This window comes from Numida meleagris, chromosome 9 (genome assembly GCF_002078875.1).
Source record: "Numida meleagris isolate 19003 breed g44 Domestic line chromosome 9, NumMel1.0, whole genome shotgun sequence".
NCBI classification, from domain to species: Eukaryota; Metazoa; Chordata; class Aves; order Galliformes; family Numididae; genus Numida; species Numida meleagris.
In genome coordinates, this window is record NC_034417.1 from 1781360 (window position 1) to 1807384 (window position 26025).

The 26025-nt window shown below is 59.5% G+C and overlaps 2 protein-coding genes across 3 annotated transcripts; one reads left to right on the forward strand and one right to left on the reverse strand.

Annotated features, from left to right (window-relative positions):
• Window positions 1514-5584, forward strand: LOC110403743 (cholesterol side-chain cleavage enzyme, mitochondrial). The gene is made up of 9 exons (XM_021407406.1): window positions 1514-1991; window positions 2229-2384; window positions 2747-2946; window positions 3243-3446; window positions 4122-4282; window positions 4358-4524; window positions 4675-4753; window positions 4918-5109; window positions 5462-5584. The coding sequence occupies exons 1-9, from the start codon at window positions 1747-1749 to the stop codon at window positions 5582-5584; spliced, it is 1527 nt and encodes a 508-aa protein (XP_021263081.1). The 5' UTR covers window positions 1514-1746.
• CCDC33 (coiled-coil domain containing 33) lies at window positions 3099-26025 on the reverse strand. 2 transcript variants are annotated; one of them, XM_021407404.1, is made up of 12 exons: window positions 25434-26021; window positions 24723-25147; window positions 24007-24177; window positions 8884-8954; window positions 8770-8794; window positions 7228-7423; window positions 7034-7122; window positions 6771-6902; window positions 6563-6626; window positions 6245-6447; window positions 6050-6166; window positions 3099-5878 (listed from the first exon to the last, which is right to left on the reverse strand). In XM_021407404.1, the coding sequence occupies exons 1-12, from the start codon at window positions 25732-25734 to the stop codon at window positions 5816-5818; spliced, it is 1857 nt and encodes a 618-aa protein (XP_021263079.1). In that variant the 5' UTR covers window positions 25735-26021; the 3' UTR covers window positions 3099-5815. The 2 variants fall into 2 exon arrangements, with proteins under 2 accessions (XP_021263079.1, XP_021263080.1); XM_021407405.1 differs by lacking the exon at window positions 3099-5878 and having other exon boundaries at window positions 6567-6626; window positions 25434-26025.

Below are 26025 nucleotides of genomic sequence, written 5' to 3' on the forward strand. Positions count from 1 at the left end.
ACCTGCACCTGCAGCATCCCTTTGGGTAACAGGGATACCACCTGCACCTGCAGCATCCCTTTGGGTACCACCTGCACCTAGAGCATCCCTTTGGGTACCAGATGCCACCTGCACCCATAGCATCCCTTTGGGTACCACCTGCACCCACAGCATCCCTTTGAGTATTAGGGATACTACCTGCACCTGCAGCATCCCTTTGGGTACCACCTTCACCTACAGCATCCTTTTGTGTATCAGGGATACCACCTGCACCTGCAGCATCCCTTTGGGTACCACGGTTGCCACCTGCACCCGTAGCGTGCCATTGCATACCACCTGCACCTACAGCATCCCTTTGCATACCAGGGTTGCCACCTGTACCCACAGCATCCTTTTGGGTACCACCTTCACCTACAGCATCCTTTTGGGTATTAGGGATGCCACCTGCACCTGCAGCATCCCTTTGGGTATCACCTGCACCTGCAGCATCCTTTTGGGTACCAGAGAAACCACGTGTGCCTACAAGAAGCAAAAAGTCCACCAGAAAACACTGCTCCCATTGACTTCAAGTCCAGGTATGAGATACAGGTTTGGCGTAGGGCAGCAATTTGGCCTCCCCTGTGATAAATCACAGTGCTCCCAGCGCTGGGCGCTCCAGATCCCTGGGCGACGATGGGGGTTTCCATGCAGCTGGGTTCTGTGGGCTGTGTGGGGGCATGGGTTTCACTCCCAGGTCGGGGTTTTCCCAGCATCTGCCACTCCATAATGTGTGATTTCGGGGCGAAGCGTGGTGGGGTGGTCCTTAGTCATCCTTGCTCATCGGGGGACAGAGTGAAGAAAGACTCGTGGGTGGAAACTGACAGTATAATGCCCACGTCAAGCTGGAAGAATCCTACATAAGCATCATGGGGAAGAACCCCTTTGGCAGAGGGGTCCTGCTTGTCATCATCAATATCACAGGAAAACACGGTCACAGCCCAGCCCCCTTAGGGGAAGCACCTCTCTGCTCCATTTCCAGCCCCCTATTTGTCACAAAGACCCCAAGCCGCTGCGTTTCCCACACCCAGGTGCCATACGAAACAGGAACCGATCGCCCAAACGCCCCCAAAGGGCCATTTTTTGGAGGGCCCATAGGGACCCGACGACCCGTGTCGGGGAGGGGGACGGGTCGCTGTGTTGGTGGCAGTGGATGGGACAGGCGCGCCCCCCGGTGCCCAGCGCTGGGCTCAGCGGTTTTGCTCCTGAAGCGGAAGAAATAGGGCCTGAATAAAACGAAAATCCTAAAATATCCGCCAAGTCCCCACTTCGGGAGCTCAGCAAATCCCCATCGGGCGGCTGCTCCCAGCCCTGCGTCACCCCAGGGACATCTCGGGGCCACCCCAGGGCCACCTCTGCGGGCTGTGCCCTCCGAGGCTGAGCTGTTGGGGGGGGGACCAGCAGCACCGCAAGCACTTTTATCATTTATTTTGGAGGACAAGCAAAACACTGCGAAGCTGGGGACGCTCATTTTTATGTTGGAATGGCTTTTATTGGGGTTGCGCGGGCCGCCAACCGACGGTCCCGCATCAGCACGGGGCAGGAGCACGCTCCCCAAGCGCTGTCCCCCAAAGCAAGGCCACCCCGTCCCCCCCATCCCAAACCTTTTTGGGGCATTTCGCCAGCACTCGGCCCCGTGACGTGCAGGAGGCGGGAGATTGCTCCTCGCCTTGAGCCCAGGATTCAGGGATAAGAGCGAGGTCGCCCCGGCCGTGTGCTCGACCCGCTCCCATGCTCTCCCGGGCTGCACCCATAGCGGGCAGCTTTCAGGCATGCCGCTGTGCTGGGGGGATCCCAGCCCTCACTGGGGTCCACTGCCCGTTGCCCGGCCCCCCAGGAGCTCGGCCCTTTGACCAGGTGCCGGGTGAATGGCGAGCGGGCTGGCTCAACCTGTACCGCTTCTGGCAGGAGGGAGGCTTCCACAACGTGCACAACATCATGGCCAGCAAGTTCCAGCGCTTCGGGCCCATCTACAGGTGAGGGTGCTGGGGGAGAAGGGAGCTAAGGGGATGCCGAGCTGCCTCGGTGCCGTGGGGATGGGCAGGAGTAGGGTCCCCTCCGAGCTCACCATGGGGTTGTGAGTGGGAGCAAACTGGAGATCTTGGGGAGGAGGAGGTGCCCTGAAGTTTGGCGTCTGGGGAAAGGTGGGATATGTGTAATTGCATTGCTTTAGGCTGAAACCCTATTGTCTTTTGAACCCCTAACGGTGGCAGGGAGAAGCTGGGTGTCTACGAGAGCGTGAATATCATCAGCCCCCGCGATGCGGCCACGCTCTTCAGGTCGGAGGGGATGCTGCCCGAACGCTTCAGCGTGCCCCCGTGGGTGGCGTACCGAGACTACCGCAACAAGCCCTACGGCGTGCTCCTCAAGTGAGCAGGAACCCCAGAACGAGAGCACCACCACCACCCACATTGTCCCTAGCAGGAAGCCCAAAAGGGGGACCCCAGTGCTCCACCGCCACCCTCGCTGCCCCCAGTGTGAACCCCAAAGACGAGACTTCAGGGCTCCTTCTCCACCCACATTGTCCCCAGTGGGAACCTCAACGATGAGACCCCAGGATTCCACCATCACCCGCATTGTCCCCAGTGGGAACCCCAAAACCAAGACCCCATGGCCCTATAACCACCTGCACTGGGGGAGGTGGGAAGCCACAGCACAAGCAGGGCAATGGGGTTGTGGGATGGGGATAGCACCCTGGGGGACACTTCTGACCCTTGCCTGCGTCCCGCAGGACGGGGGAGGCCTGGCGCTCGGACCGCCTGACCCTGAACAAGGAGGTGCTGTCGCCGCAGGTGGTGGACAGCTTCGTGCCCCTGCTGAACCAGGTGAGTGAGGACTTTGTGCGGCGGGCACGGGTGCAGGTCCAGAAGAGCGGCCGGGAGCGCTGGACGGCCGACTTCAGCCACGAGCTCTTCCGCTTTGCCCTGGAGTGTGAGTTTGCTTTCCCCAAATCCCCCAAATACATCTGGGATGGGTGGCGTGCTGCCTTTCCCCTGGCCACATCCTTAGAGACCCTTCTCCCCCTGAAGATTTGAGGTCTTCAGGGATGTCCCCTCCCCACACAAGTAGGGAGCAACTCAACATCTGATGATAGAGCAGCATTTTATGGCCAACCCTACTCGACCATGATTCCAAAATCCCCCACGAGCCCTGGAGCTGGCCATAGCAGAGGGCCAACACAGTGGGGATCCCGTAGGCTGGGTCCCCTGATGGGTGCCATGTTGCAGCTGTGTGCCACGTGCTGTACGGGGAGCGCCTGGGGCTGCTGCAGGACTTTGTGGACCCAGAGGCACAGCGGTTCATCGATGCCGTCACCCTCATGTTCCACACCACCTCGCCCATGCTCTATGTGCCGCCCGCCCTGCTCCGCCACCTCAACGCCAAGACGTGGCGCGACCACGTGCACGCCTGGGATGCCATCTTCACACAGGGTGAGTGCTCTTCCCCCATGTTCCTCATGGGTTGTCCGCTGGGAATGGGAGCCCTAAGAGCTCATCCTCATCTCACCAGCACTGAAACCTTATCCCGGGTCCAGCTGCCCATCTCGGGGTCGGCGAGGCCACTGTAGGGCTACAAAAGCTAGGATGGCTTTGGATAGGCCATCTGGAGCTTGTAGGGTGGAGTGGTGGGGAGCCATGCAGGAGCGTGAACCACAGTGACCATCACATCAAGAGGAGCAGCAGGGTCAGGGAGGTGGTGGCACCTGGGACAACCCACCTTCGGGGGGACAGGGATGGGGGACAGCTGGTTTGGGGGACAGCTGCGCCCCACCTGCCCTGTCCACCCAGACAGTTTTCAGTCCCAGTCTAAAGTATGGGCAACTCTACTGGAAAAGCCACCAACATGTGGCAGCAATGCGCTAAGCTGCCGTTCATTTGTCACCCTCACGGTGGCACTAAGACTTGGCAGATCAGATTAACGATGGGACTTGGGGATCTCAGGGAATAGTTGGTGATCTTAAAGATCTTCGCCAACCTGTATGGAAAGCCCTTTCCAACCCAGATGATTCTATGATTCTGTGACTCCATGGAACCACTCCAGCCCGAAAGCCCTGCCATCTCAGGCAGCATGCAGGCACTCAGCACCATGCCCCTATACCTCCTCAGCTGACAAATGCATCCAAAATGTTTACCGGGACATCCGGCTGCAGCGCAAGAACACCGAGGAGCACGCGGGCATCCTCTTCAGCCTCCTCATGCAGGACAAGCTGCCCCTGGATGACATCAAGGCCAGCGTCACCGAGATGATGGCAGGCGGGGTGGACACGGTCAGCAGTGGGCAGGGTGTGGGCGGTGAGAATGGGACGGTGCGTGGTGCTGAGCCCAGCTCTGCCCTGCTGCAGACCTCCATGACGCTGCAGTGGGCCATGCTGGAGCTGGCGCGGTCCCCAGGCATCCAGGAGCGGCTGCGGGCGGAGGTGCTGGCGGCCAAGCGGGAGGCACAGGGGGACAGGGTGAAGATGCTGAAGAGCATCCGACTGCTCAAAGCCACCATCAAGGAGACGCTCAGGTAGGCAGGAGGCAGCGGGGAATGGGAAAGCACCCAGCTCCTCCTTCTCCCCGATTTTCTGTGTCAGCACGGGAAGCCGGTGGGATGGGCATCCCACGTGACAGTGGGAGGCAGGTGTCCCACAACCAGGTGACCCCATCCGACCCGCAGGCTGCACCCGGTGGCGGTGACGCTGCAGAGGTACACCACACAGGAGGTCATCCTGCAGGACTACCGCATCCCCCCCAAGGTGAACCATGGGCTATGGGGTGAGACGGGAAACCGGGCCTTTCCTCATCCCCTTCTGCTTTGCGCTGGGCTTTGAGCAGAGCTGGCAGCCAGATGTGGGGCAGTGGTGGGTGACGGTGGGGTGGATGTGGGCTCAAAACCCTAGGGTTGATCCTTCTCCCCCAGACACTGGTACAGGTTGGACTGTACGCCATGGGCCGAGACCCCGAGGTCTTCCCCAAGCCGGAGCAGTTCAACCCTGAGCGCTGGCTGGTGACGAGCTCCAAGAACTTCAAGGGGCTGAGCTTCGGATTTGGGCCACGGCAGTGCCTGGGTCGCCGCATCGCCGAGCTGGAGATGCAGCTCTTCCTCATGCACGTGAGCACTGGGTTTTGGAGTGGGGCGGGTCATGGAATTCATGGGTTAGAAAAGACTTTCCATCTGGGTAGGAGAAGACCTTCAAGATCACCAAGATTCCCCAAGATCACCAAGCCCAACCATTAACTTGACTTTCCCATCACTAAACTGCATCCCTAATTGCCACAGCCGTCTTCCTTAGTGCCCCAGTCACAACCCTTAGTGCCACAGCCATGTCTCTAAATGCCACATTCGTGGCCCTAAATGCCACATCCGTGTCCCTTACTTTCATGCTGGAAGGGACTTGGGGAGGATGCTCTGGGCATCTCCATCCCCACCGTCCCCCTCTTGCTCTTCCTTCCTCCCAACCCAGATTCTGGAGAACTTCAAGATTGAAACCAAGCGGGCCGTGGAAGTTGGGACCAAGTTCGACCTCATCCTCGTCCCTGACAAACCCATCTACCTGACGCTCCGGCCCCTCCTGAGCCAGGAGTGACACCGGGTGTCCCCAGCCCATCCCAGCTTGGGGACACCTCCATCAGCTCAGTACATTCAGCCTTGGCTCCAGCCCTGCTTACGCGATGGGGGAGATGGCTGTCCCCTTCCCATTTTGCTTCGCCTTTGATTTGCTCTGTAATTTCTGCACCAAAAGCAGCGGATCCTTGTTGCGAGCATGAATTTCTGGGTGTCTCTGGGTGTCTCTGGCATCCTGCCCCAGGAAGACCCCCTAGGGAAGTGGGTCCAGGGTCCGGGGTCTCCTGGGGGGGAAGGTGGGGTCCGGGGCCCATTTCTGGTGGGAGATATGAACACTTCTCAGGGGTCTGCAGACCCACTCTGTGGTTCTCTTTCCCCATGACTTCTGTGGAATTTGAGGTAAACTCTGCAAAATGTGGGGGTGGGACCTCCCCCCAACAGCTGCCATCCCCACTGCAGAGTGTCACCATCCCCGCAGGATGCTCACCAAGGTGGTGGCACGCAGAAAGCGTGGGGCTGAGCCCCCAAAGCCATGGTCCTGCTCCAGCAGCCTAGTGCCCAGCTCCTGCTTCTCTCGTGCCCATCTCCTTGCTGCCTCCTCCAGCTGCGAGGGACCACAATTAGGCTGCTCCAGGGGGTGCCCCTGAGCCTCCCCAAATCTGGGGGTGCTGGTGATGCCCACCTGCCTCTCCATCGCTCGCCCACGGGCTTGTGCCTCCTCTAGCTTGGCCAGCAGGGACAGCTTCTCTGTGCCACTGAAGGTGTCCTGCGGGGGCCGCGGTGTTCTGGGGGGCGATGGGGGGCGCGGGGGCCTCGCCAGCTCCTCCCGCAGCCGGCGGTTCTCAGCCAGCAGCAGGGCGTGCAGCTCCCCAGCTGGGGCTTCTCCTGCAGGATGGAAATTTGGGGTCACAGGGGATGCGGTGTCCTCCATCCCCTCTGCACGGACTCCGGTCCCTGTGGTTCCAATGGGGTGGAAGCACCAGCAGGGACAGATGCCCACCCACTGGTTTCTCAGCATTCCTGGAGAGCCTCTCCTGCAGCATCCGCTCCATCACCCTGATCACCTGCAGGAAGGAACAGGAGCGTCTCCGAGGGGTGGGGACAGCTTGCGGTGGTGGCACTCACAGAAGGGTGGGAAGGGACTACAGGTCCCACTGGCTGCCAGTGCTTGGAGCACCCATCTGCATCCCCAGCCCACCATGACTCACCTTCTCCTGCTGCCTCACCATCTCCTCCAGGCCCTTTGTCCTGGCTGCCTCCTGCCGGCACCGTCGCAGGGCAGCTTGCTGCTGCCGGTGGACTCGCTGAAGCAGCACCAGCTCCTTCTCCTGGTCGTTCTTCTGCAGAAAGGAAAGGGAAAACCCCCAGGGACAGTGTGGGGGGCTAGATAGCCTCTTGGGAGGGGTCATAGAGGTCCTGCTGGATGGCCTCAGGCTGCCACCTCCTTCCCTCCCCGTCCCCATCCCAGTACCCGGATCAGCTCATTCTGCAGCCGCTGCACACGGTCCCTCAGCTGCCGCATCTCCGCTGTGCTGGACACCAGTTCTCCCTTCAGGGTGGCTGCAAGAGCCCATGCCACATCCTCAGCGCACAGGGGACAGCACAGTCCCCTCCACTGTGCCAAGGAGAGGAGTCTCCAGCTGTCTGCCCATCCCCACCACGCACCCAGCCGGTCCAGGACCTCTTCCCTGGTCATGACATCGACGTCCCCATCAGCGAGCAGAGCACGGCCCGGCTCCTGTCGCCCAGCCAGGCTGTGCCGCAGGTGTCCATTCTCCACCTCCAGGCTGGTGACGCGCTGCTGCAGGGACACAAGGTCACCAGCCATACGTCTCAGGGCCAGGCGGTACCTGCTCACCTCCTGTCGGCACAGAGCACATGGATGGCACTCTGCCACCAGTGCAGGCTATTGAACATCCAGATTTTCCCCTATTGCAACCTCTCTTCACAATCCATCCATCCATCCATCCATCCATCCATCCATCCATCCATCCATCCATCCATTTATCCATTGTTCCATCTTTCTCTTATCTGTCCATCCATCCCTTCATCTATCCACTCTTTCCCTTCTTCCCCTTCCCCTTCCCCTTCCCCTTCCCCTTCCCTTCCCCTTTCCCACCCACCCACCCAATCATCCATCCATCCATCCATCCATCCATCCATCCATCCATCCATCCATCCATCCATCCATCCATTCACTCACACTTCCCTTCCCCATCCATCCTTTTCCATCCACCCACCCTTCCCCTCTCCCTCTATCCACCCTTCTCTTCCCACCCTTCACTTCCCCTGCTACCCATCCTACACCCAGAAGCCTCCTCCTCCCCACCCACCACCTCTACCTGCACCCCACAACCCCATCAAGTCCTCCTGCAGCCCTTGCCTCACTTCCCTTTCCCTTCTTGTCACCTCTGTGAGGGAAAATCAACCCTCCCACTCCTAAGGGGCGCAGAAGTGCTATAGCTGGACTTAACCTCAAGCTTCCTATTCCCTGCCTGTCATCTTCTGGGAAGGGAGATGTTCCATCAACTATGAGGGAAGCACTATCACTGGGGTATATTTCAATGGACAAATATCACAACATTTCCCCAAGAAGCAGGCACTGGAGGGACAGATCCAGAGCGGGAATTTTCCCTTCCCGTTCCCCCTGCTTGGCCTCTCCCCGTGGCCACGCAGGAGGATGAGGATGAGGATGATGCAGCTGTGGCCGTGGGAGCAAGGGCAGCACATGGCCCCATCCGGGTGGGGGGAGCCTGCCCAAGGTCGGGTTTGTCTGGGTGGACAAACAGCCAGGCACAGCTCCGGGAGGACAGTGTGAAGCTGCTGCATTTGCATGAGCATCCCAATCCTCACCCTGCCTGGCGTTTGCAGCCCCCTGAAATAAAGGGATGGATCTTGGATAGGGGTGGACGCCGAGTTTTCTTTTAGGGGGGAGAACCTCTTTGTCCCGTGCCACTAGTGGGTGCCGAAAGGAAAATAATAGGCAGAGGGGCTGCGTGTTAGGAGGCAGCTGAGCCTCCTGAATCCCTGCCAAAGCTCAGCCTTGAGGATGTCCTTCTGCAGCGGCTGGGGGGGGCCGGCAGCACCAGGCGGCCTTGGGGTGCCAACGTGGCAGGGCCCTGGAGGAGGGACGGTAGCAGCTCTGAGCTGGGACCTATCCCCCCCTCGGGAAGCAGGATCCTGGGGGTGTCACCGCAGCACGCTCACCCGCTCCTGGAGGACATCCTGGGACCTGTGGGCAGAGAGCAGGGGGACACCCGGGGGTGACTCCCAGCTGGGACGGACGTAGGACCCCACATAGCGTGGCTGAGTGCCCCGTACCTCTGCTGCGTCCTGGGCAGGATGCTGAACACGGCGTCAGCAGGCGGCAGGGCCACGGTATCCCGGCGGAGCTGCAAGGAGACATCAGGGCCAGCAGTTTGTGTCGGCCCTGCTGAGCCATGCAGCAAACGGGGGAGCGGCTGCCACCTCGCCCGGGGGCTGTCCCCCCCCCGGGGACCTGTGGGTGCCACCGGAGCGGGCAGCGGAGGTGTGTGCGGTGCTGGTGGCATCTCTGCTGTCGCCACAACACAACGCTGCGCGGCTCTTAGCAACCCAGCCGGGCTCCCTCCTGCGGCAGCCCTGCCCCGATTCAGGGCAAAAATCCCAGAGTTTGTCCCCCAAATCCACCAGGCTGGACTCAATGGCTGTGACACCCCCTGGAGCCACCCACGTCCCCGTCCCCAGCCCCCTCTGCCTTATCTCCCGCTCCCAGCACGCAGGCAATCTGGTGGCGGGTCCCAGGCGGCCCTTTGGTGCTGCCACCTCATTTCCATGCCTTGGATCTCAGCGCGCTCCATTAACTTCTGAGGGCTGCGGCCCGCTCAGATCCGCAGGCAGCGATGCTGGGGAGGGCTGAAGCGGAGCTGAGATGCTGATCACATCCCCAGGTGGAATTTGTGGGATTCTAGGCAGGGAACAGACCCATGCTCTGCTCCCCATATCCCCATAGGGCAGGGGACATCCAGCCAGGGACCTGCGTGCCCCATCTCTGCATCCCCCCGGTGTCGGGGAACAAAGGGGCGGTGTGGGGTCGATGGAGACCCTCAGTGCCTCATCCCGGGCTATGAATTTTTCATCACAGAGCTGTAGGAGGCACGCAATTATCCTCTCCATCAATAATGCACGGGGACCGGAGACCCTTCCCCAACCTCTGAGCATCTCCCTCTACCACCATCCAATTCCCCATTTGTTCACCCCAACGCTTCCAGCTGTCCCAGCAGTGGGGACGGGGAGCAGGAGGAACGAGGCTGCCCGCTCCCTCAGCCCACACTGGGATCATGGGGGGGGGGCAGAGTTAAGGGTATTTGCTCCCCTTTCCCCCTGTACACGCTTCCTACCATGCGCACACCCGGCTCTCCTTCCTGCAGGGGTCTGGGATGAAAGGCTGCGCAGCCACATCTGAAAGCGCGCAGGCTTTGAAACTCCTGCTGATTTTTATTTTATTTTTTTTTCCTCCTTCTTTTCCCCATCATTTACAATCCTCTGAAGCTTTCCCTGCCCGCCGCGCCGTCCCGCACGCCTTTCATCCACCACGACGAGACGCAACACCCCCCCTCCTCCCTCCTACCCCTCTTGGCTTAGGCCAAGTTTTGTGTTCTTTTCCCTCTTTTTATATTTCATATATTTACTTAACAAATCGCTCGGAGATGCTTTGATGCCCCCTGTCTGCTGGCATCCATTCCTCCCTTGGCGCTCACTCTCATCCCTACGCTCCCTGTGGGCTGAGGACGCCTCAACTCATTTCTCTTGTGAGCCCCCCCCCCCCCCCCCCCCCCCCAATAAACACATCCCTGGACAAGCGCTAATCCCGACTCCGCTGTTGTTCCGGCGAGGGGATCAGCGCAGATTTGCTTATCGGAGCAAAATTGCTGCGGCGACTTAGGGAGATTAGAGGGAAAATTCCTCTGTTTTCCCTTCTTTTTGGGGAATGAAAGCTCGTGAAGCTGTCAGGAGGGAATTGCTCCCGTTTGCAGCGCTCGGAGCCTCAGTTTCCCCACGCAGAGGAGCAGCGCTGCACGCAGCTTTTGGAGTGGACGAGGTGGTGAATCTGATTGAACCCAGGCTGAACTCGGGATCTGGGAAGGGGGGGGGCAAGGGATGGGGGGGGGGGGGTTAGCCCAAGTATCGCTATTCAATTTGGGAGTTAATTGGATCAGATCGAAGGCGTTGATCTGAGCTGAGCCCCATTTAGCGGCTGCCTGCTCTGGGCTGATAAGGCTGCGGGCAGCGGTGATCCCACAGCGGGGACCCCAACCCTCCCACCCCACTGCAAACAGCAGAGGGTTCGTTTCCCTCCCCCCCACCCCCGAATCCTGTTGAATCGTACAGCCAGGAGGTGCGCACGGAGCAGCAGTGGATGGAGCTGCCCCACGCTGCAGCTTTAGTGGGGGGGTCCGGAGCACAGGGGGCAGGCGGGGGTCCCATCTATCTTCCTGTTTGCTCACGTATCGACCCCATGTGCTGACACAGCTCTGCGGGGAGCGCCGATCCATCAACACCCGCAGCCCGGAGCAGCTCTCTGGCGTTTGATTTTCTCACCCGGGTCGGAGTCGGTCCGAGCGGGCTGCGGGGCGGGCACTAGGTGGCACTCGGGCTGCGGGGTCGGCAGGGCCAGGGCAGCTCCGGCAGCTGCTGCAGCTTCCTCACTCCTTCCAGCATCCTCACTCCTTGTTGCATCTTCCCCCCTTGCAGCACCCTTGCCTCTGCAGCACCCTCACCTCCTGCGGCAGCCCTTGTCCCTTGCAGCATCCTTGCTTTTGCAGCATCCCCATCCCTTGCAGCATCCTCACCCCTTGCAGCATCCTCCTTGTTGCATCCTCACCCCTTGCAGCACCCTCATTCCCCTGCAACATCCTCACCCCCTTCTGCATCCTCACCCCTTGCTGCATCCTCACTCCTTGCAGAATCCTCACCCCTCCGCAGCATCTTCTTCCTATGCAGCAACTTTGTCCCCCCTTGCAGCATCCTCACCCCCTGCAGGACCCTCATGCCTTGCTGCATCTTCACCCCTTGTAGCACACTTGCCCCTACAGCACCCTCACCTCCTGCAGCAGCCCTTGTCCCTTGCAGCATCCTTCCTCTTGCGGCATCCTCACCCCTTGCTGCATCCTCCTTGTTGCATCCTCACCCCTTGTTGCATCCTCACCCCCCTGCAACACCCTCATTCCTTGCAGCACCCTTGTCCCTTGCAGCACCCTCGTCCCTTGCAGCATCCTCACTCCTTGTTGCATCCTCACCCCTTGCAGCACCCTCACCCCTTGCTACATCCTCATCCTTTGCAGCACCATCATCCTCTTCAGCATCTTTATCCCTTCCAGCATCCTCACTCCTCAGAGCAGCCCCACTCTTTGCAGCCTCCTCACCGCTTGCAACATCTCCCTCCCCTCAGCACCCCGATCTCTTTGGAGCACCCCCACTCCTTGCAGCATCTTCACCTCTCACTGCAGCATCACACCTTCACCTCTCACTGCACCTTCATCCTTGCAGCTCCCTCACCCCCTGCAGCACCCTTCCACCTTGCATCCCCTTCACTCCCATCTCCACGCTGTGAACCCCGAGCGTGCACCTCCAGCACCTCACTCCCCGCCTAGGCCCTGCGTCGCTTTGCTTTCCCCCTGCCCCGACGTAATTAAGGCATTCTAGGCGAGCCCCCCCCCCCCCCCCAGCAAGTACAAGCGGAAGCCGCTGGGTTTGATCTCGGGGCGCAGCGGTGGGGAAGTGACAGCGCTGTGATCACCGCGGCCGCGCTGTCGGGGCTGTCATGTCGCTGCCACCGCACGCACGCCCCATTAGTAGGGTGTCAGCCCCCATCGGCGGGGCTGTCAGCAGACGGCTGTGAGCCCCCAGCACTTCTCAGCATCCCATCTGCCCCCCCCCCCCCCCACTCCTCCCCTTGTTCCGTGCAGGGCGGGCCGGTGGCAGCCCCCCCCCCCTCTCTGCCTGCCTTTATGGCAGCACCCCGTTATGTTGGGAGGGCAGAGCCGCCCGGGCACGGGAGGGGAGCCATAAAGCTCAGTGGGTCGGAGGGAAAAATAAATAGCTTTTCTTTCTTCTGATTTTACGATTTCTTTTTTTTTTTTTTCTTTATTGCTAATTCTCTTCCTGTTTTTTTTTCAACCTGAATTGCAGCTCTCCCACCCGTGGCAACACCCCCCTCCCTTGCAGTCCTCCATTCTATGCAGCACCCCCACACCTTGCAGTATCCCCCCCTCCATTGCAACACCCTCACGCTTTGCAACCCCCCAACCCATTGCAACACCTCCACCCACTGCAACACCCCCATCCCTTGCAGTCCCCCATTCTATGCAGCCCCCCTACCCATTGCAACACCTCCATCCCTTGCAGCCCCCCGTTCTATGCAGCACCCCCACCCATTGCAGCACCTCCACACCTTTAAGCACCTCCCCCCTTTTCAGTACCCTCATCCATTGCAACACCCCCGCCCTGTGCAGCACCCTTACCCCTTGCAGCACCCCCACCCCTTGCAACATCCTCATCCACTGCAGCACACAATGACACAAGGATCCTTCCGAGCCTTCAAGACCCAGAATTCCTGCAGCAAGACCCCAGTTTCCCACAAGCATCCCTCCAGCCCCAGCACCTTTGCAGGCCTTGCTGCCCCCCTGCCTCCCCCCAGAGCAGAGTGGAGCTGTAAGGACCTGTTGTGGCAAAGCCAGCTGGCTGCGGTATGGGGAGATATTAGCACCACGAGGGCTGGGTTTGAATTCCCCCTGTAGCTCCATTTATCAATACAAAGGGCTGGGAGGAGGAGAGCAGCTGCTTTTTTTCCTCCGCAGCCGAAAAGTAGGAGATGGAGGTGCCTGGGGTCTAAAACCTAATGCAGCGATAATAGGGGAGAATTTGCTAAATGGATTCGGGACGGAGCGAGGAGATGGAAAACGGTGCGGGCACACATTGCCACGGGGGCCATGCTACGGAGCCGGGAGAGCTCTGCTTTTGGGGGGAGCCCGGGGCAGCGGTGCCAGACGCTGCCGGCGGCCCTAATGTGATTTCCCTGCCCTCATTTCCCCTGCCCTGCTCCCGCCAGGCTGGCTGTTATGGACTCGCCGCTAATCCGGTTACGGGGGAAGTCGCCGCTAATGGAGGGAGCGATGGAGCTGTGCGCCTGGCTTTGGGCACGGGGCTGTGCTGCGCGGGGTGTCGAGGCCCATGGGGTGACGCTGAGCACCCTGGGGACCGTGCCCAGCCGACTTGCCCTTCCACCTCCCCGCTGCTCTCCTGGAGGTGAGCAATCGGCCCCCCCATGGATGCGGAGCGCTCCGTGCTCCCCAAAGCTCAAACAGCATCAAAAGCCCCACAAGGGCTGGAATCATGCAAAATGCAACAGTTTAGGGTCCGCCTGCAATTACCGGGGCCGGCGTCCAGCTGCTGCCCGGCCCTCGCTCGCCGCGGAGCGCGTGCTCTTAATTCAATTAGCGCTGCCCCGAACGCTCCCTTGGGGTCGGTGGGCGGCAGGCGACCGATTCCCCTTAACGAAGACGTTGGCTGTTTCTGCACGGCTTTCCCCATCCCATGATGGGGGGTGACGGGCAGGCATCCGTCAAAGCATCGCCCTGGCACGGGGGCGACCCCAAAAACCACAAAGCCATTTATATGCAGGGGCTGACGGCCGCGCTGGCGCTGCGACAAAGCGGTCCGCCAGGCACCGATCCGCTCCCGCTCCTAAATGGCAGCAATTACATAAATTAAGGCTGGTTAAGCAGCCTGTTGAGTTGGCGTCGCCTGGAAAATAACAGCGCTGGATTTTCCTTTTCCTTCCCCGGTTATCTATTTATTTATCTATTTATTTGGGGTTTTTGCTTTCTTTTTTTTTTTTGGTGACGTTCGGACGAGCGCGCCGCAGCGGGGCCGTGCCCGGGGAAGCGCAGCGATCGCCGATGGGGCCGCAAGAAACCAGCGAGGGTGACTAATAAATAGGGGGCGACGAATCCAAAGAGGCGTTCGATAACGAGGGTGACTCATCACAAGAGGTGGTTAATTAACCCCCCCGGGGAGGAAGGTATCTCCACGTGCGCCTCCTCGGGACCGGCTGCGCGCATCCCGCACACGTGTGCCCTGCGTGGCCAAACTCCCGTTCGCCACGCAAGGCAACGCAGCTGGGGTGGGGAAAGGAGGAGGAAGGGGAACCCAGTGCCTCCATTTGTGCAGAGCCGACTTTTCCCCCTTCATTCGACCGACACGCCGCCTTCGGCCCAGCCTTTCATTTCTTTGTCTCGGATCTTTTGTTTCCATGTGTGCTCCGCAAGGGAGGTACGGGGGTGGAGACCCCCCAGCCCCACTGTCCCCCCATAGGGCTGTGTGTATGGCTGGGGTTTATCTAGCTGTGCTCCGTATAAAAAGCCCGGCTGCTCCAGAGCAGCCCACGGCTGCGCTGCTCTCCTTTTTGTTCCCTCACCCAGCTCTTCCCGAGGAGAGGGTGTTGGGGGGGGGGGGGGAAAGGGAGAGAGGATGGTCTCCCAGATCAAAACAATAATCAGCTAAATGAATTCCGCAGCATTTTCCCGCATGACTGCGAGTGATAATTTAGTGCAGCAGCCAGCTGGAAGCAAAAGGATTAATTCTGCACTTAGTGACACCCCTGTGAATAATTCATCAGACGCAGACCCCTTTTTGCTGACCCCCCCAGGGCTGCAGCTCCAAACCCCCCCGGCCAGCAGCAGGGCTCCCCGGGGAGGGGGCAATGAAATCACCAGAAATTAACTTTATGGATATTAGGGTTGGTTGGTTTGGTTGTTGTTTTTTGTAAAGGGGCTTGGGGCCGGCCGCAGCCGTCGGATCGATCACTCGGGGCTGAGGGTGAGCGGGGCTCTCCCCATTTTCCTGTTGCTGACACATCTTCCCCTGGGGGGTGGGTGGGTGGCACAAATGGTGAAGGATGGGGAAATCCGTCACCGCCTTGAACCAACCCACTCTGAATATGGGAAGTTTGGGGGGTTTGCCATGGAAAGGGGCCATCACCGCCCACTGGGTTGCTGTGCCAAGGGGTTCCCCAGCCTGTCCCCACGCTGGTGATACCCAAGGTTTGGGGTGTGCCTGGGGTGCTCGGGGCAGCGTGGGCTCCCTGCAGGGCGTCAGAGCTGATGCTTTGATGCAGGTGGACAGCTTGGCACAGCCCCGCAGCCTGGGGGGAGGAGGAGGAGGAGGTGGAGGAGGAAGGGGCAGCCTATGTCCTCCATGGTGCAGCCTTAAATGTTGGCACAAGCGGGGATGAAGGTAGCCAAGAAGGACGGGCAAAGCACGGCTCAGCTCACCCATAGCCAGCTGGACAAGGAGGGGTTAACCAGACGGGCACACATCCCGCTGCTCTCCCCGACCCCCCTCCCCAAATAAGCGAGGTGTCGGCTGCTGGAGGTGAGCGCATTGTGTGCAGACGCTGATGGGAAGGGACAGGCGCGGTGACACTCAGCGTGGGGCCACCGAGTGCCATCAGCCCGCGCTGGCACCCGTGCTCTTCCCGGCCCTGCATCCTGCACACCCCACACGAGAGCAGGCCGGGGTGAGAAACCAACCATTATTGCAATGAATGAAATGCACCGGCGGGTTTGATGGGAAATCACAGCCTGGCGGGTGTCTTGGCGCTCGGCCGGCCTTCCCTAACTCATATTTTATTTATGGGCTCCCCGAACGTGTCGGCACGGCGTTTCGCTCCTCAGACACAGAAAAACACACGGGATGGGGAGAGCCATGCCTTCCTCAGGTGCTCCCAAACCCGCATCCATCGCTCAAAGCGTCCCATTTCCCTGGCAACGGGGGATCGGGAAGCACGGAGTGAGTTTGTTGGGTCTCAGCTCCGTCTTTGGGGTCTCCCTGCCTTCATCCCCTCCTTGCAGCGGGGTTGACACCGGCGCATCCTGGTGGATGTGACACCCAATGGGTGCCCCATGGCATGGCCCCGCGCCTGCTCCCACGTGTCCCCGCCTTTCCCTTGGCTCTGCCCCCACCGCTCGCTCCACAAGTTGACAAGCGCAAAGCGGAGCTTTTTATCGGAAAAAAAAAAAAAAAAGAAAGAAAAGAAAGGAGCTGATGGAGCTGATGGAAGGCAAAACCGCCCTCTCTTTATGCTGCCATCAAGGCCTTCCCTTCCCCCAGCCTGACGCGAGGCGCCAGCCTTAACTCCTGCTTGGCCGACCCGGGGTGCGTCCCCAAATGGCACTTTCTGATGGGAGTACCATTGGTTGGAACATCTCAGGGAGCCCCTTCGCTCCGGGCAAAGGGGGATAAGAGGATTTGGGATGCTCAGCCCTCACGTCCCACCCGCTGGGCTCTTTGGGATGGGTGAGTGCTGAGCCTGTGCCGTGCACCGAACACCTGACCCTGGTGTGCACAGCCCCTTTTATCCAAAGGGCTATTGCGGGCTCCAGAGGCTAATTATCCACAGTATTGATGATGAAGGGATGGGGAGGGGGCTGCCGGGAAGAGAGGAGATTGAATGTTAACGACTGCTGTCATTAAAGCCAGCAAGTAACAAGGCTGAGCAATAATTACCGCAGCGATCAGGGCTGCAGAGCCGGGTAATGCTTCGTTTGTGCTGCTTCCGCCCTTGTGGCACGTCTTCCACATCAGGGCTGGTTTGGGGTGAATCCTCCTGCTTTGGGCACCTGTCCACAGGAGCTTCCATTGCTCACACCCTGACTTGGCTGGGGACCATGGAGGCTGCGGCATGGTGTCACCAAAAGTGCCACAAATGCCCCACAGGTGGGACACGAGAGTGGGAAAGTGGCTGGTGGTGGTGAGACCTCCCTCTCTTTAATAGGTTTAGTGGCTCCTCGCTGCCCCATTGATGCATGGATGGGTTTAGCGGCCTCTTACTGCCTCATTGGAGCACGAATGGATTTGGCAGCCTCTCACTGCCCCATTGGTGCATGGATGGGTTTGGTGGCCCCTCGCTGCCCCATTGCTGCAAGGGCCATGTACTCCATGCTTCTCCTGCTGCCCACTTTTGGGGCAGCTGTGGTTGGCAAAGCCCACCTGTGGGATGTGGAGCTGAGCTGGGCAGCGTGGGCAGGTGGGAATTTGCATGGGGCTGCAGGAAAATCAGCTTTCCAGTAATGAGCTCTATGGGGGATTGCTCCACCAGCAACGTGCTCGGGGTCCGAATGAAGCCAGGCCTGAGAGAAGGAGAAGGAGGAGGAGGAGGAGGGTGAGAACCGCCTGCTCCGGGCCCCCTTCATTATAGACTTGCCTAAGGATGAGAGCATTCAAGAGCTGTGAAGTGGAGGGGAAAAAAACCTTCCCAATGGAAGGGGCAGGGCAGCAGCGGGCTGTGAGCGGGGCTGTCTGCTGCCAGGGAGCTCAGCAGCATTCAGCAGCGACCTTGAGTTTCTTCTCTCCCTGCTGAAGCGCAGAAAGGAAGAAGCACGGGGGCTTTTCGCCCCACATCCCGCTCTGATGGCAGCAGGCTTTGTGCCGTTAATGGCTCCGCACCTGCCAAGGTCGGTCCTGCAGCACGGCGCTCACCAGCAATGTATCGGTGTGCACGTGGGTCAGGGGGGGAGCAGAGCAGCCCTGGACACAGAGCATCCCAAACCCATGCAAGCGGGGTTATCCCCATCCCATTCCCTCATTACTGGGGTGATGCTCCGGGTGGAACCCAGCTCCCACCAGCTCCTTCCCGTGCAGATAAACCCACCTATCCGCAGAGGCACGCTGTCCTCCTTCAAAGCAAGCACCCTGACAAACAATCAGCGATTCCCTTCTGCCTTGCCTCCCTCACTATGGTTACTAAAAGGCCCCTCATGTGTCCTGCATCCCGAATCCCACCCCCCCCCACCATCACTCCCCCGTTACCATGGCGATGCTGTGATGGAGCGGCACCGGGATGGAGAGGGAGAGACGCGCCAACCTGCACCAACCCTCGTGCTGGCGTTTAGGATATTGATGTTTAAATCTCCTGAGATTATCTGAGGGTAATTGGTTTATGGAAATAGAGACAACTCCTGCCTGGGACTTACCGGGGCTGGCAGAGGGGGGGTGAGGAAAGGGGATGGGGTGATGGAGGTGCTGCATGGCTCGGTGTTTCTGCACAACACATGGCAAGCAACAGTTTGCTTGCAGAGCAGAGCTCCGTAAAGCTGCTGCTGGCTCTTTGCCTTATCCCAAGCAGACAACCCCAGGTTCCAGCCCCACGTTCCGCAGCATCACTGCACCCACCGGGCGTTGCTGTGGGGTGGGGAAGGTACCTGGGGAAACAAAAAGTCGATTTCCTCCAGCAAAATTTCAGCCCCTGCATCCTGCCCCAGCGCTGGGGCTCTCCCCGCCCAACCCAAAGCGTGGCCGCCTAATTGCATCCCTTGGCACATGCATAATGCAGCTCTCCTTGCCCGGGCGTCTTGTTTTATTTATCAAAACACTCTTTTATTTATTATGATATCAACCCCAAACCCAAGCAGCCTTGCCCAGCAGATGCTTTGACTTCACTTTCAGTTTTTGATATTATGCATGCTCGCTTCCCAGTGCCCCGCGTGTGGATTTATGTCCCAGCAAGGAGCTCCCACAGAGGTTCTTCCTTGGAAAAACACACCGTGGTCCCATAGAATGCCCTAGTCCGCTAGACAGGGAGAAAAGTGATGATAGCTGGGTGATGAAGGCAACGGTACCCGCATCCCACAGCCCCAGCATGGCCCCCCAGGCCCTAACAGTGCGGGTAAGCCACCCCGTTTTTCCTCCACATTGTGTTTACATGGACTTGGCAGGCACTGGGATTCCAGCCCAGCCCTCGGAGAAGGGGAGAAGCAGGCACCCCCCCCTTCCCCACCCAATTAATTCGCACCAGCTGATGCGACGAGGCGCGGAGAGGCCGCAAGCTGCTCCTCATCGTGAGGGGACCGTCCCTCTGCCGCTCACACCCCGGGCATGTGAGAGACATCCCCCCCCCCGTCCCCATATCCCCGGTGCTCATAATGCACTGTAACATTTCCCTCCGCCCCGCGGGCTGCTCAGAGCCTCTGCGTGCAGATCCCAGCCGACACGTGGCTTCACCTCCCTGGTCCCTAACGAGGGGCTGCCTTGTCCTACACCCCCCCATGCCAGCACCCCGCTGTGAGCACCATGCTGGCTTCAGCAAGGTGGAACCAAAGGACTCCCCGTGGCAAACAACCCCCATCTGCTCTTTTCACTGCCAAAAGGCACGCAGGGCGCATGGCAGCACCCTAAAGAGATGGCTCAGAGAGCACAGAGAGGGACTGATGTCTGTTTTTTGGGCCGTTTTCTCATGTTTTCCCATTTTTTTTCCCGTTCTGGATAACACAGCAGGTATCCCAGCACACATCTCTGCTGCCAGCGCCTATACGTACGTCTCCTGGAAAGTCTATTGTATTGTACCTCTAGCAACGGTTGCGGGGTGATAATTAGCGGCGGGTTTTAATAGGAAATTCACAAATGGTACAGCTAAGGAAAGCTCAGCACGGTGACAAAATGGCTTTAAAATAGCAGGTGTGAGCTGTGCCGGGCTCTGCAAAGAGCACACTGCCAGCCTGCACCCCCAATTGTTCTCAGTGCCACAATGAGCCACCCTACAACACCCAGCTGGAAGGGTTCAGCAGTCGGGATGCTCCTTGGTTATCTGGAGCGGGATTGCGGCTGATGGAGTTTGCATCCTGGGGTTCCAGAGCTGGAGCATCACTGACCCCGTGGCCCTGAGCGGCTTGGGGAGGGGATGGAGGGGCTGATGCACACACGGGACGCTGCGAAGTGGGGAGGTGTGCCAATGGTGTGATGCACAATGAGGTCCCGTGTTCAGCGTGGTCGGGGATCCCCCTGAGCATCGGCAGAGATTTACGAGCGGCTGTTGGACGGCGCAGCTTTATCCGCCCCCGGGGACCCCATAAAACAACGGTGGGAAGATGGACTGGGGCTGGTGTGAGCTCTCCTCCCCGATGGCTCCCCAGGCTCCTTTCAGAGCGCTGCGAGGCATAAAGCGTCGGGCTTTAACCGAGCGCTGTGGTTATGGCAATGGAGTCGCAGCGTGGCACAGCTGGGGTCGGGCACCACGTGGAAATGTGGGGATCCCGGCCCCTCACAAAGCCGCTGTTCTACAGCCTATGTCACCCGTCCCCTGCCCTCTGCAGCACAGAGGGATGGGAGGAGCGGATCTGGGGGGGATCACGCAACCTTGACCCCGGTGCCACCCAACCCCGGCCCTTCCCGCTTCCTGCACCGCAGCAGGCAGCTAATCACATTTGGGGCTGCGAAATCTCATTTAGGCTCTATTAATGCCGAGTTGCATCGCACAGGCCCCGGCCTGTCTCTGATGAACGGAGCGGGGAAGGCAACGCAGCTCCGGAACGAGCTCGAGGAGGCTGCCAAACCCAATTATTCCTAGGGGGGAGCTGGAACAGCGTCCTCCCATGTGCGGAGGGCATCCCTGGCCCCACGGACCCCGGCAGCACCGCTTCCTTCATTATCCACTGCCGTTTTGCATCCGCAGCGTCGCCTCGGGGGGACCCCGAGGGCGCTCATTAGAGATCACAGGGCAGTTTGGGGCACCCCCTCCCATCACAGCCCTTTTCCAGGACAATCCATGCCCCGGGCGGGGGGGATCCCTATGGGCCAACGTTTGCCGAAGCCATTTGGTTCCATTCCTGCGGCACAGCTCCCAATTCACCTGGCACATAATGAGCGTGCTGGCAGCCCAGCCTCCCGCCCGCTCCATTAGAGGAGCTTTACACTTGCTATATTTGTCAGCGCCACGCGCGCGATTTCCTTCCCCCTTCTTCTTAAAACGGAGCAATTTTTTCTCTTTAGCCCCATTTGCTTTTCTCACGAAGGCAGCCGCTTTGACACTTAAAGGGACACGATGACTGAAATTGCAGGAATTAGTGCCGGCAGACGCCGCTCGCTCCCCACATCAATGCGAGGCGCTTCCCAAAGGGTTCGTGCTTTGAGATGAGCGAATTGCGTACCCATCATCCCCATGGAGCCCCCGCCTCGAGCTCTTTGCTCCATTTAAGCTGAGAAAACACATATTGCTGCTCTGCTTGTACCAGTTTCCTGACCTCATCTCAATCTCTATTAATGCAAACAGGATTCTGGGACCAAGAAATGCCCCGCAACAGCCCCATCACCCCAATGTATTATTTCCATACTATCTAGGAAACAGAAAATCTCCCCCATTCCATGCTTCAAAGCTCGTTTTGGAGATGAGGGGTCAACCCTGAGGGTCCCCAGGGTGGGAGACCCAGAGCCTTGCTATGTTCAGAGCTTCAGGAAACCACTTATACTGGGGAAAAACCAACTGACAGAGGGCGAAAGCAAGGCAGGGAGGGTGGCTTAGTGTTGGCATCGTGTCCATCTCAGCCTTGAGTTCCCGTCTGGGGACGCAGGGCATGGGATGCTCAACAAGGGATGCTGAGCATGGGATATGGAACGCTGGGTGTGGGATGCTGGACACGTGATGCTAGGTGTGGGACGCGGAGCCTCCAGAGGATGCCTGTGAAGTCCCCGATGAACCCATCAGCCTGACAGCCTTTCAAAGGCCGACAAATTGCTCGCCGGAGCGGCGTCATTCATCGCCCTGCCGGCAAAGTTTGTTTTTTCAGCCTCATTGGGTTTCCAGTGAATGGAGCAGCTCGCGGCCCTTCTCTTCAGCCCGGCGGTGGGATGACCCTGGCTGTCACCACGATGAGTGACACGAGGTGGCCGGGGCACAGACGGGAGACACGCGCCATCCATCACCCACTAACAGAGAGCTCAGCCCTGGCGAGGGGAAGACAGAAGCTTTTATCGGGGAGGAAAGCTTTCATCCATCGCTCAGCAAGATGGGGCACGTGGTGTGTGTATCCACATCCCAGCAACCCCGCTGTAGGTGGGCAGAAATGACCCAACTGTGGCCCTTAAAGCAGCTCCCAGTGGCCATATGCACGGAGAGGGAGGGCTGTGATCCCTGTGCCCTGAGAGCAACAGATTGCTGCGGCAGGATGGGCGCTTGGCTGCCAGCTGGCCTGGCAATGCACCTCCATGGGCTGGCAACCAGCTCTGTCTGCCAAGGAGAGCTCCAAAAGCTGGCATCTCCCCATGGCTGGGTGGGAGGAGGCATCCCTCCGGGTGATGCTGTGGGGCTTGTGCTCAATGCCACGGCCAGGGGTGGCTGGAACTGCCCAGGCTGGGAGCATGCAGCAAGCCACGAGGTGCCATGCCTGAGCCCTGGGACAATTAGGGGCCATCTGGCTCTGCAACGTGCTTGAGGCGCCTGAGCAGGCAGCAGAGCCTCTCACTTCGTGCCGAGGAATACATTAGCCACAGGTTGAGGGGAGATGAGAAAATTGTTATCGCTGTGCCTTGGCCTTTTGGGAGGAGCTCAGCGCCCATCCATCAGCTCCTCTGCATGATGAGGACGCCAGCAATGCGCTCTCCTTTCCACCCCCCCTCCCAGCTCCCTGCTGCCCAAAACACTCAGCCCTGCCATAAGGATGATCTCGAGGGGAAACTGAGGCACTGGACAAGGCCACTGTCCCCTCCCACCCCCAACAAGCAAAGGGCTCCGGCATCACCCCATCCCCTCCCGGCAGTCAGCTCTCCCCCACCTCCCAGCTTCTAATTTTTAAATAAAACCCATCTCAGCAAATGCCTGCACGCTGACATCAGCAGCAGGTGATTGATCGCTGCCGAGCGCTGCATTCCCCCCGGGGGCCCCGCAGCGAGGGGGGATGGCATCGGGGCGGCCTCAGGCCCCCATCCCGCTCCTGTCCCTATCGATCGCCATCGCCTTTTCCGTCTAGACATGTGCTGAGCAAACTCAATCAAGCCTCACTAATCACGGGTTCTGCCCAGTAAATATTCCGCTAATTGGGATGGGAGGGCAAGGTGTCGGGATTTTGGGTCAGCCATGGGGACAACCATAAGGACAGACTTTGGGACTGCCATTGGGATGCAAGCAGAGTGCTGGGAGGACCCCAGAGCACAAGACTTGTCCCCATCTGCACCTCGGCTTCCACGAGAGATGTTTTCACAGGTGTGAACCGCCCCCAGCAGAGCTGTGTTCCCAGCGGGATACCCCTTGGGCAGGGCCCATCCGCTTCCCTTTGTTTGCACAGCTTTTAGCAGCACGCTGCAGAGGTGCAGCCTGACGCTTTGCTAATGCTGATAGTTTCCAGAAGTCTCCATCTGAGCCGGGAGACGAAGTGTTCAAGATTTACAAGCCCACATGCCAGCAGCTGGTATTTTATAAGCCACTTGCTGACACCATGCCTGGCTTCTCCAACCACAGGGCTGCGTTTTGGGGCTAAAATCCCAAAGTTTGGTGCCCTGATCCCCCATCCCCATGGTGAGGTGATGGCCCAGGATTGGAGGTGGGAACAGGAGGCACTGAGGTGGCAGCATCCCATCACCCACAGCCCCAGTGTCCCAAACCAAGGTCCCAGGATCTCCTCCATGCCCTGCACTAACCTGTACTGCCCAGGGGCTTGGGTCTGGGCTGGATCCTGGCGAGGAGAGGTGGAAGCTCACTGGTGGCCCAAAGGAAAAGGAGGAGGAGGAGGAGGAGGAGGAAGGCTGCTTGGCCACGGAGTCACCCTGCAGCTCCTGGGAGGAGCTGAGCACAGGGTCAGCCTGCGGCACCTGGGGGTGAGGAAAGGGCTTGGAGGGGCACCCCTACACAGCCAGAGTCACCCCAGCACTCATGATTTCAGATTTAATCATCCCCTTCTACCCCCACACCTCCTCGTAGCCCTCATAGCCCAAACCTTGTAAACATAATAATAATAATAATAATGACCATTACGCAATAAATTCCTCCTATTACCAAGCTCTCCCGGAGCTCCAGCTGCAGCTGATGGGGACCAGGTGCTGCTAGCCTGTCAGGGCAGGGTAGGGCAGGGCAGGGCAGGATTGGGATGGATGGTTTTTACATCCATGGGGTGCTGCTACAGGGGCTGCCTGGGGGGGGTGAGGGGCTTTGGGGTGGGCTAAGGAGGTCATAGCTCTGCTGCAGGTCCTGCGCTTGGGAGGGAAATAGGGCAGTGTGAGCTGAGCTGGGGAATCTTAGAATGGCTTGGGTTGGAAGGGACTTTGAAGATCACCAAGTTCCAACCTCCCTGTTGTATGCTGGGTTCCCACCCCCGTAGGACCCAGCTCTGACCCCCACATTCCCCCTTGCTCCCTACCTCAGTGGGCAGCGAGTGGTAGGCAGACTCAGGTGAGTGCAAGGGGACATCAGGAGATGGCCCAGCTGGGGATGCAGGCGATGGAGCTGTGCCTGCTGCTCGGCATCCCCTCTCCTGGGCATGGGGTGACAGAGCTGGGGACAGCACGGCAGGCGGCCGGTGCTCATGCAGGGCAGCGGTGAAGGCCAGGTGGCCGCAGTGCATAGCAGGCTGCTCGCTGCCTACCCGCAGCAGGGCCAGCACCGCGCTGTAGCGGTACCAGTCCTCATCCCGCCCTGCCAAGAGCTTCACCCGCGGCTGGTCAGGCCGGGGGTAGATGGCGAAGAAGGCTTCGCCCACCCTCCTCCTCCTCAGCGGGGTCCCAGGGCAGTGCAAGGCTTCGATGCGGAGCCGCACGTCGTGATTCTTGTCGTTCTTGCAGAAACCTGATGGGAGTGCTGGGTCAAGCCTTGGTGCCCCTTCCATGCCACCGATGCACGAGCCTGCTCAGGTGCTTTGGAGACCAATTCAGGCTCAACAGTTTGCTGCAGAAGCAAAGCTATGGGCATGCTAAGGGGGAATTTCCAAGCCTGGGGTCCCCCTTTGCCACAAGCCCATACCTAGGGCAGAAAATACCGTGGGATCCTTCTTTGCCAGGAGCGCATCCCTGGGGCAGAGGACACTATAGGGTCTCCTTCTATGAGCCCATCCCCACGGCATCCCACATCTCACCTCTGGGCAGGGTGAAGGTGAACTTCCTCCTCTGGAAGGCGCAGATCTCCCCCAGGTGACCCTGCAGCACGGTGTCGGTGGTGCCGGTACTGGTGGGCACGCTGTCCCTGTCCCCAATGCGGAGTCGGACACTGGCCCCACTGTCCTGCAGCAGTGGGTTCTCCACGGTGAGCCGCAGGGCGTAGCGGCCGCGCCGGTTGAACTGGGCGCTCAGCACCTCGAACTCGAAATCCAGCTCCTTGTCCTCAGCTCGGAGCCGCCAGCGCTGCAGGCTGGCAGGAATGCGGGACTCCCCGGCCATGGGGATGGGGATCCTGATGGCAGGGAGCTCCCAGAGCCCTGCAGCGAGCCCTGGGCTTGTGTCAGAGCTGAGCGGGCTCTGCTGGAGCTCCCACCTCTTTCCAGCAGGAAAATGCCTCGGGGTGCCCCTGGGTATGTGTAGGCTTCACATCTTGGCAGGCAGCTTTCAAAGGCAATGCGGTGAAAGAAAAATCCTTGCCCTTGGTGCTGTGGGGAGATGCTGAGGGCTTTCCTTTCCGTCCCCGTGCAAGGATGGGGGCTCGGAGCTCTGGTTTGTTTGCAAGGGAACCAG

Coding starts and splice junctions, on each gene's coding strand:
- LOC110403743 (XM_021407406.1), top strand. CDS start 1,747: ATGCTCTCCCGGGCTGCACCCATAGCGGGCAGCTTTCAGGCATGCCGC. Junction 2,385..2,746: donor CCCTACGGCGTGCTCCTCAA/GTGAGCAGGAAC, acceptor TGCGTCCCGCAG/GACGGGGGAGGCCTGGCGCT. Junction 3,447..4,121: donor GGATGCCATCTTCACACAGG/GTGAGTGCTCTT, acceptor ATACCTCCTCAG/CTGACAAATGCATCCAAAAT.
- CCDC33 (XM_021407404.1), bottom strand. CDS start 25,734: ATGGCCGGGGAGTCCCGCATTCCTGCCAGCCTGCAGCGCTGGCGGCTC. Junction 6,627..6,770: donor TGGTGAGGCAGCAGGAGAAG/GTGAGTCATGGT, acceptor TCCTTCCTGCAG/GTGATCAGGGTGATGGAGCG. Junction 6,448..6,562: donor GAATGCTGAGAAACCAGTGG/GTGGGCATCTGT, acceptor TCCATCCTGCAG/GAGAAGCCCCAGCTGGGGAG.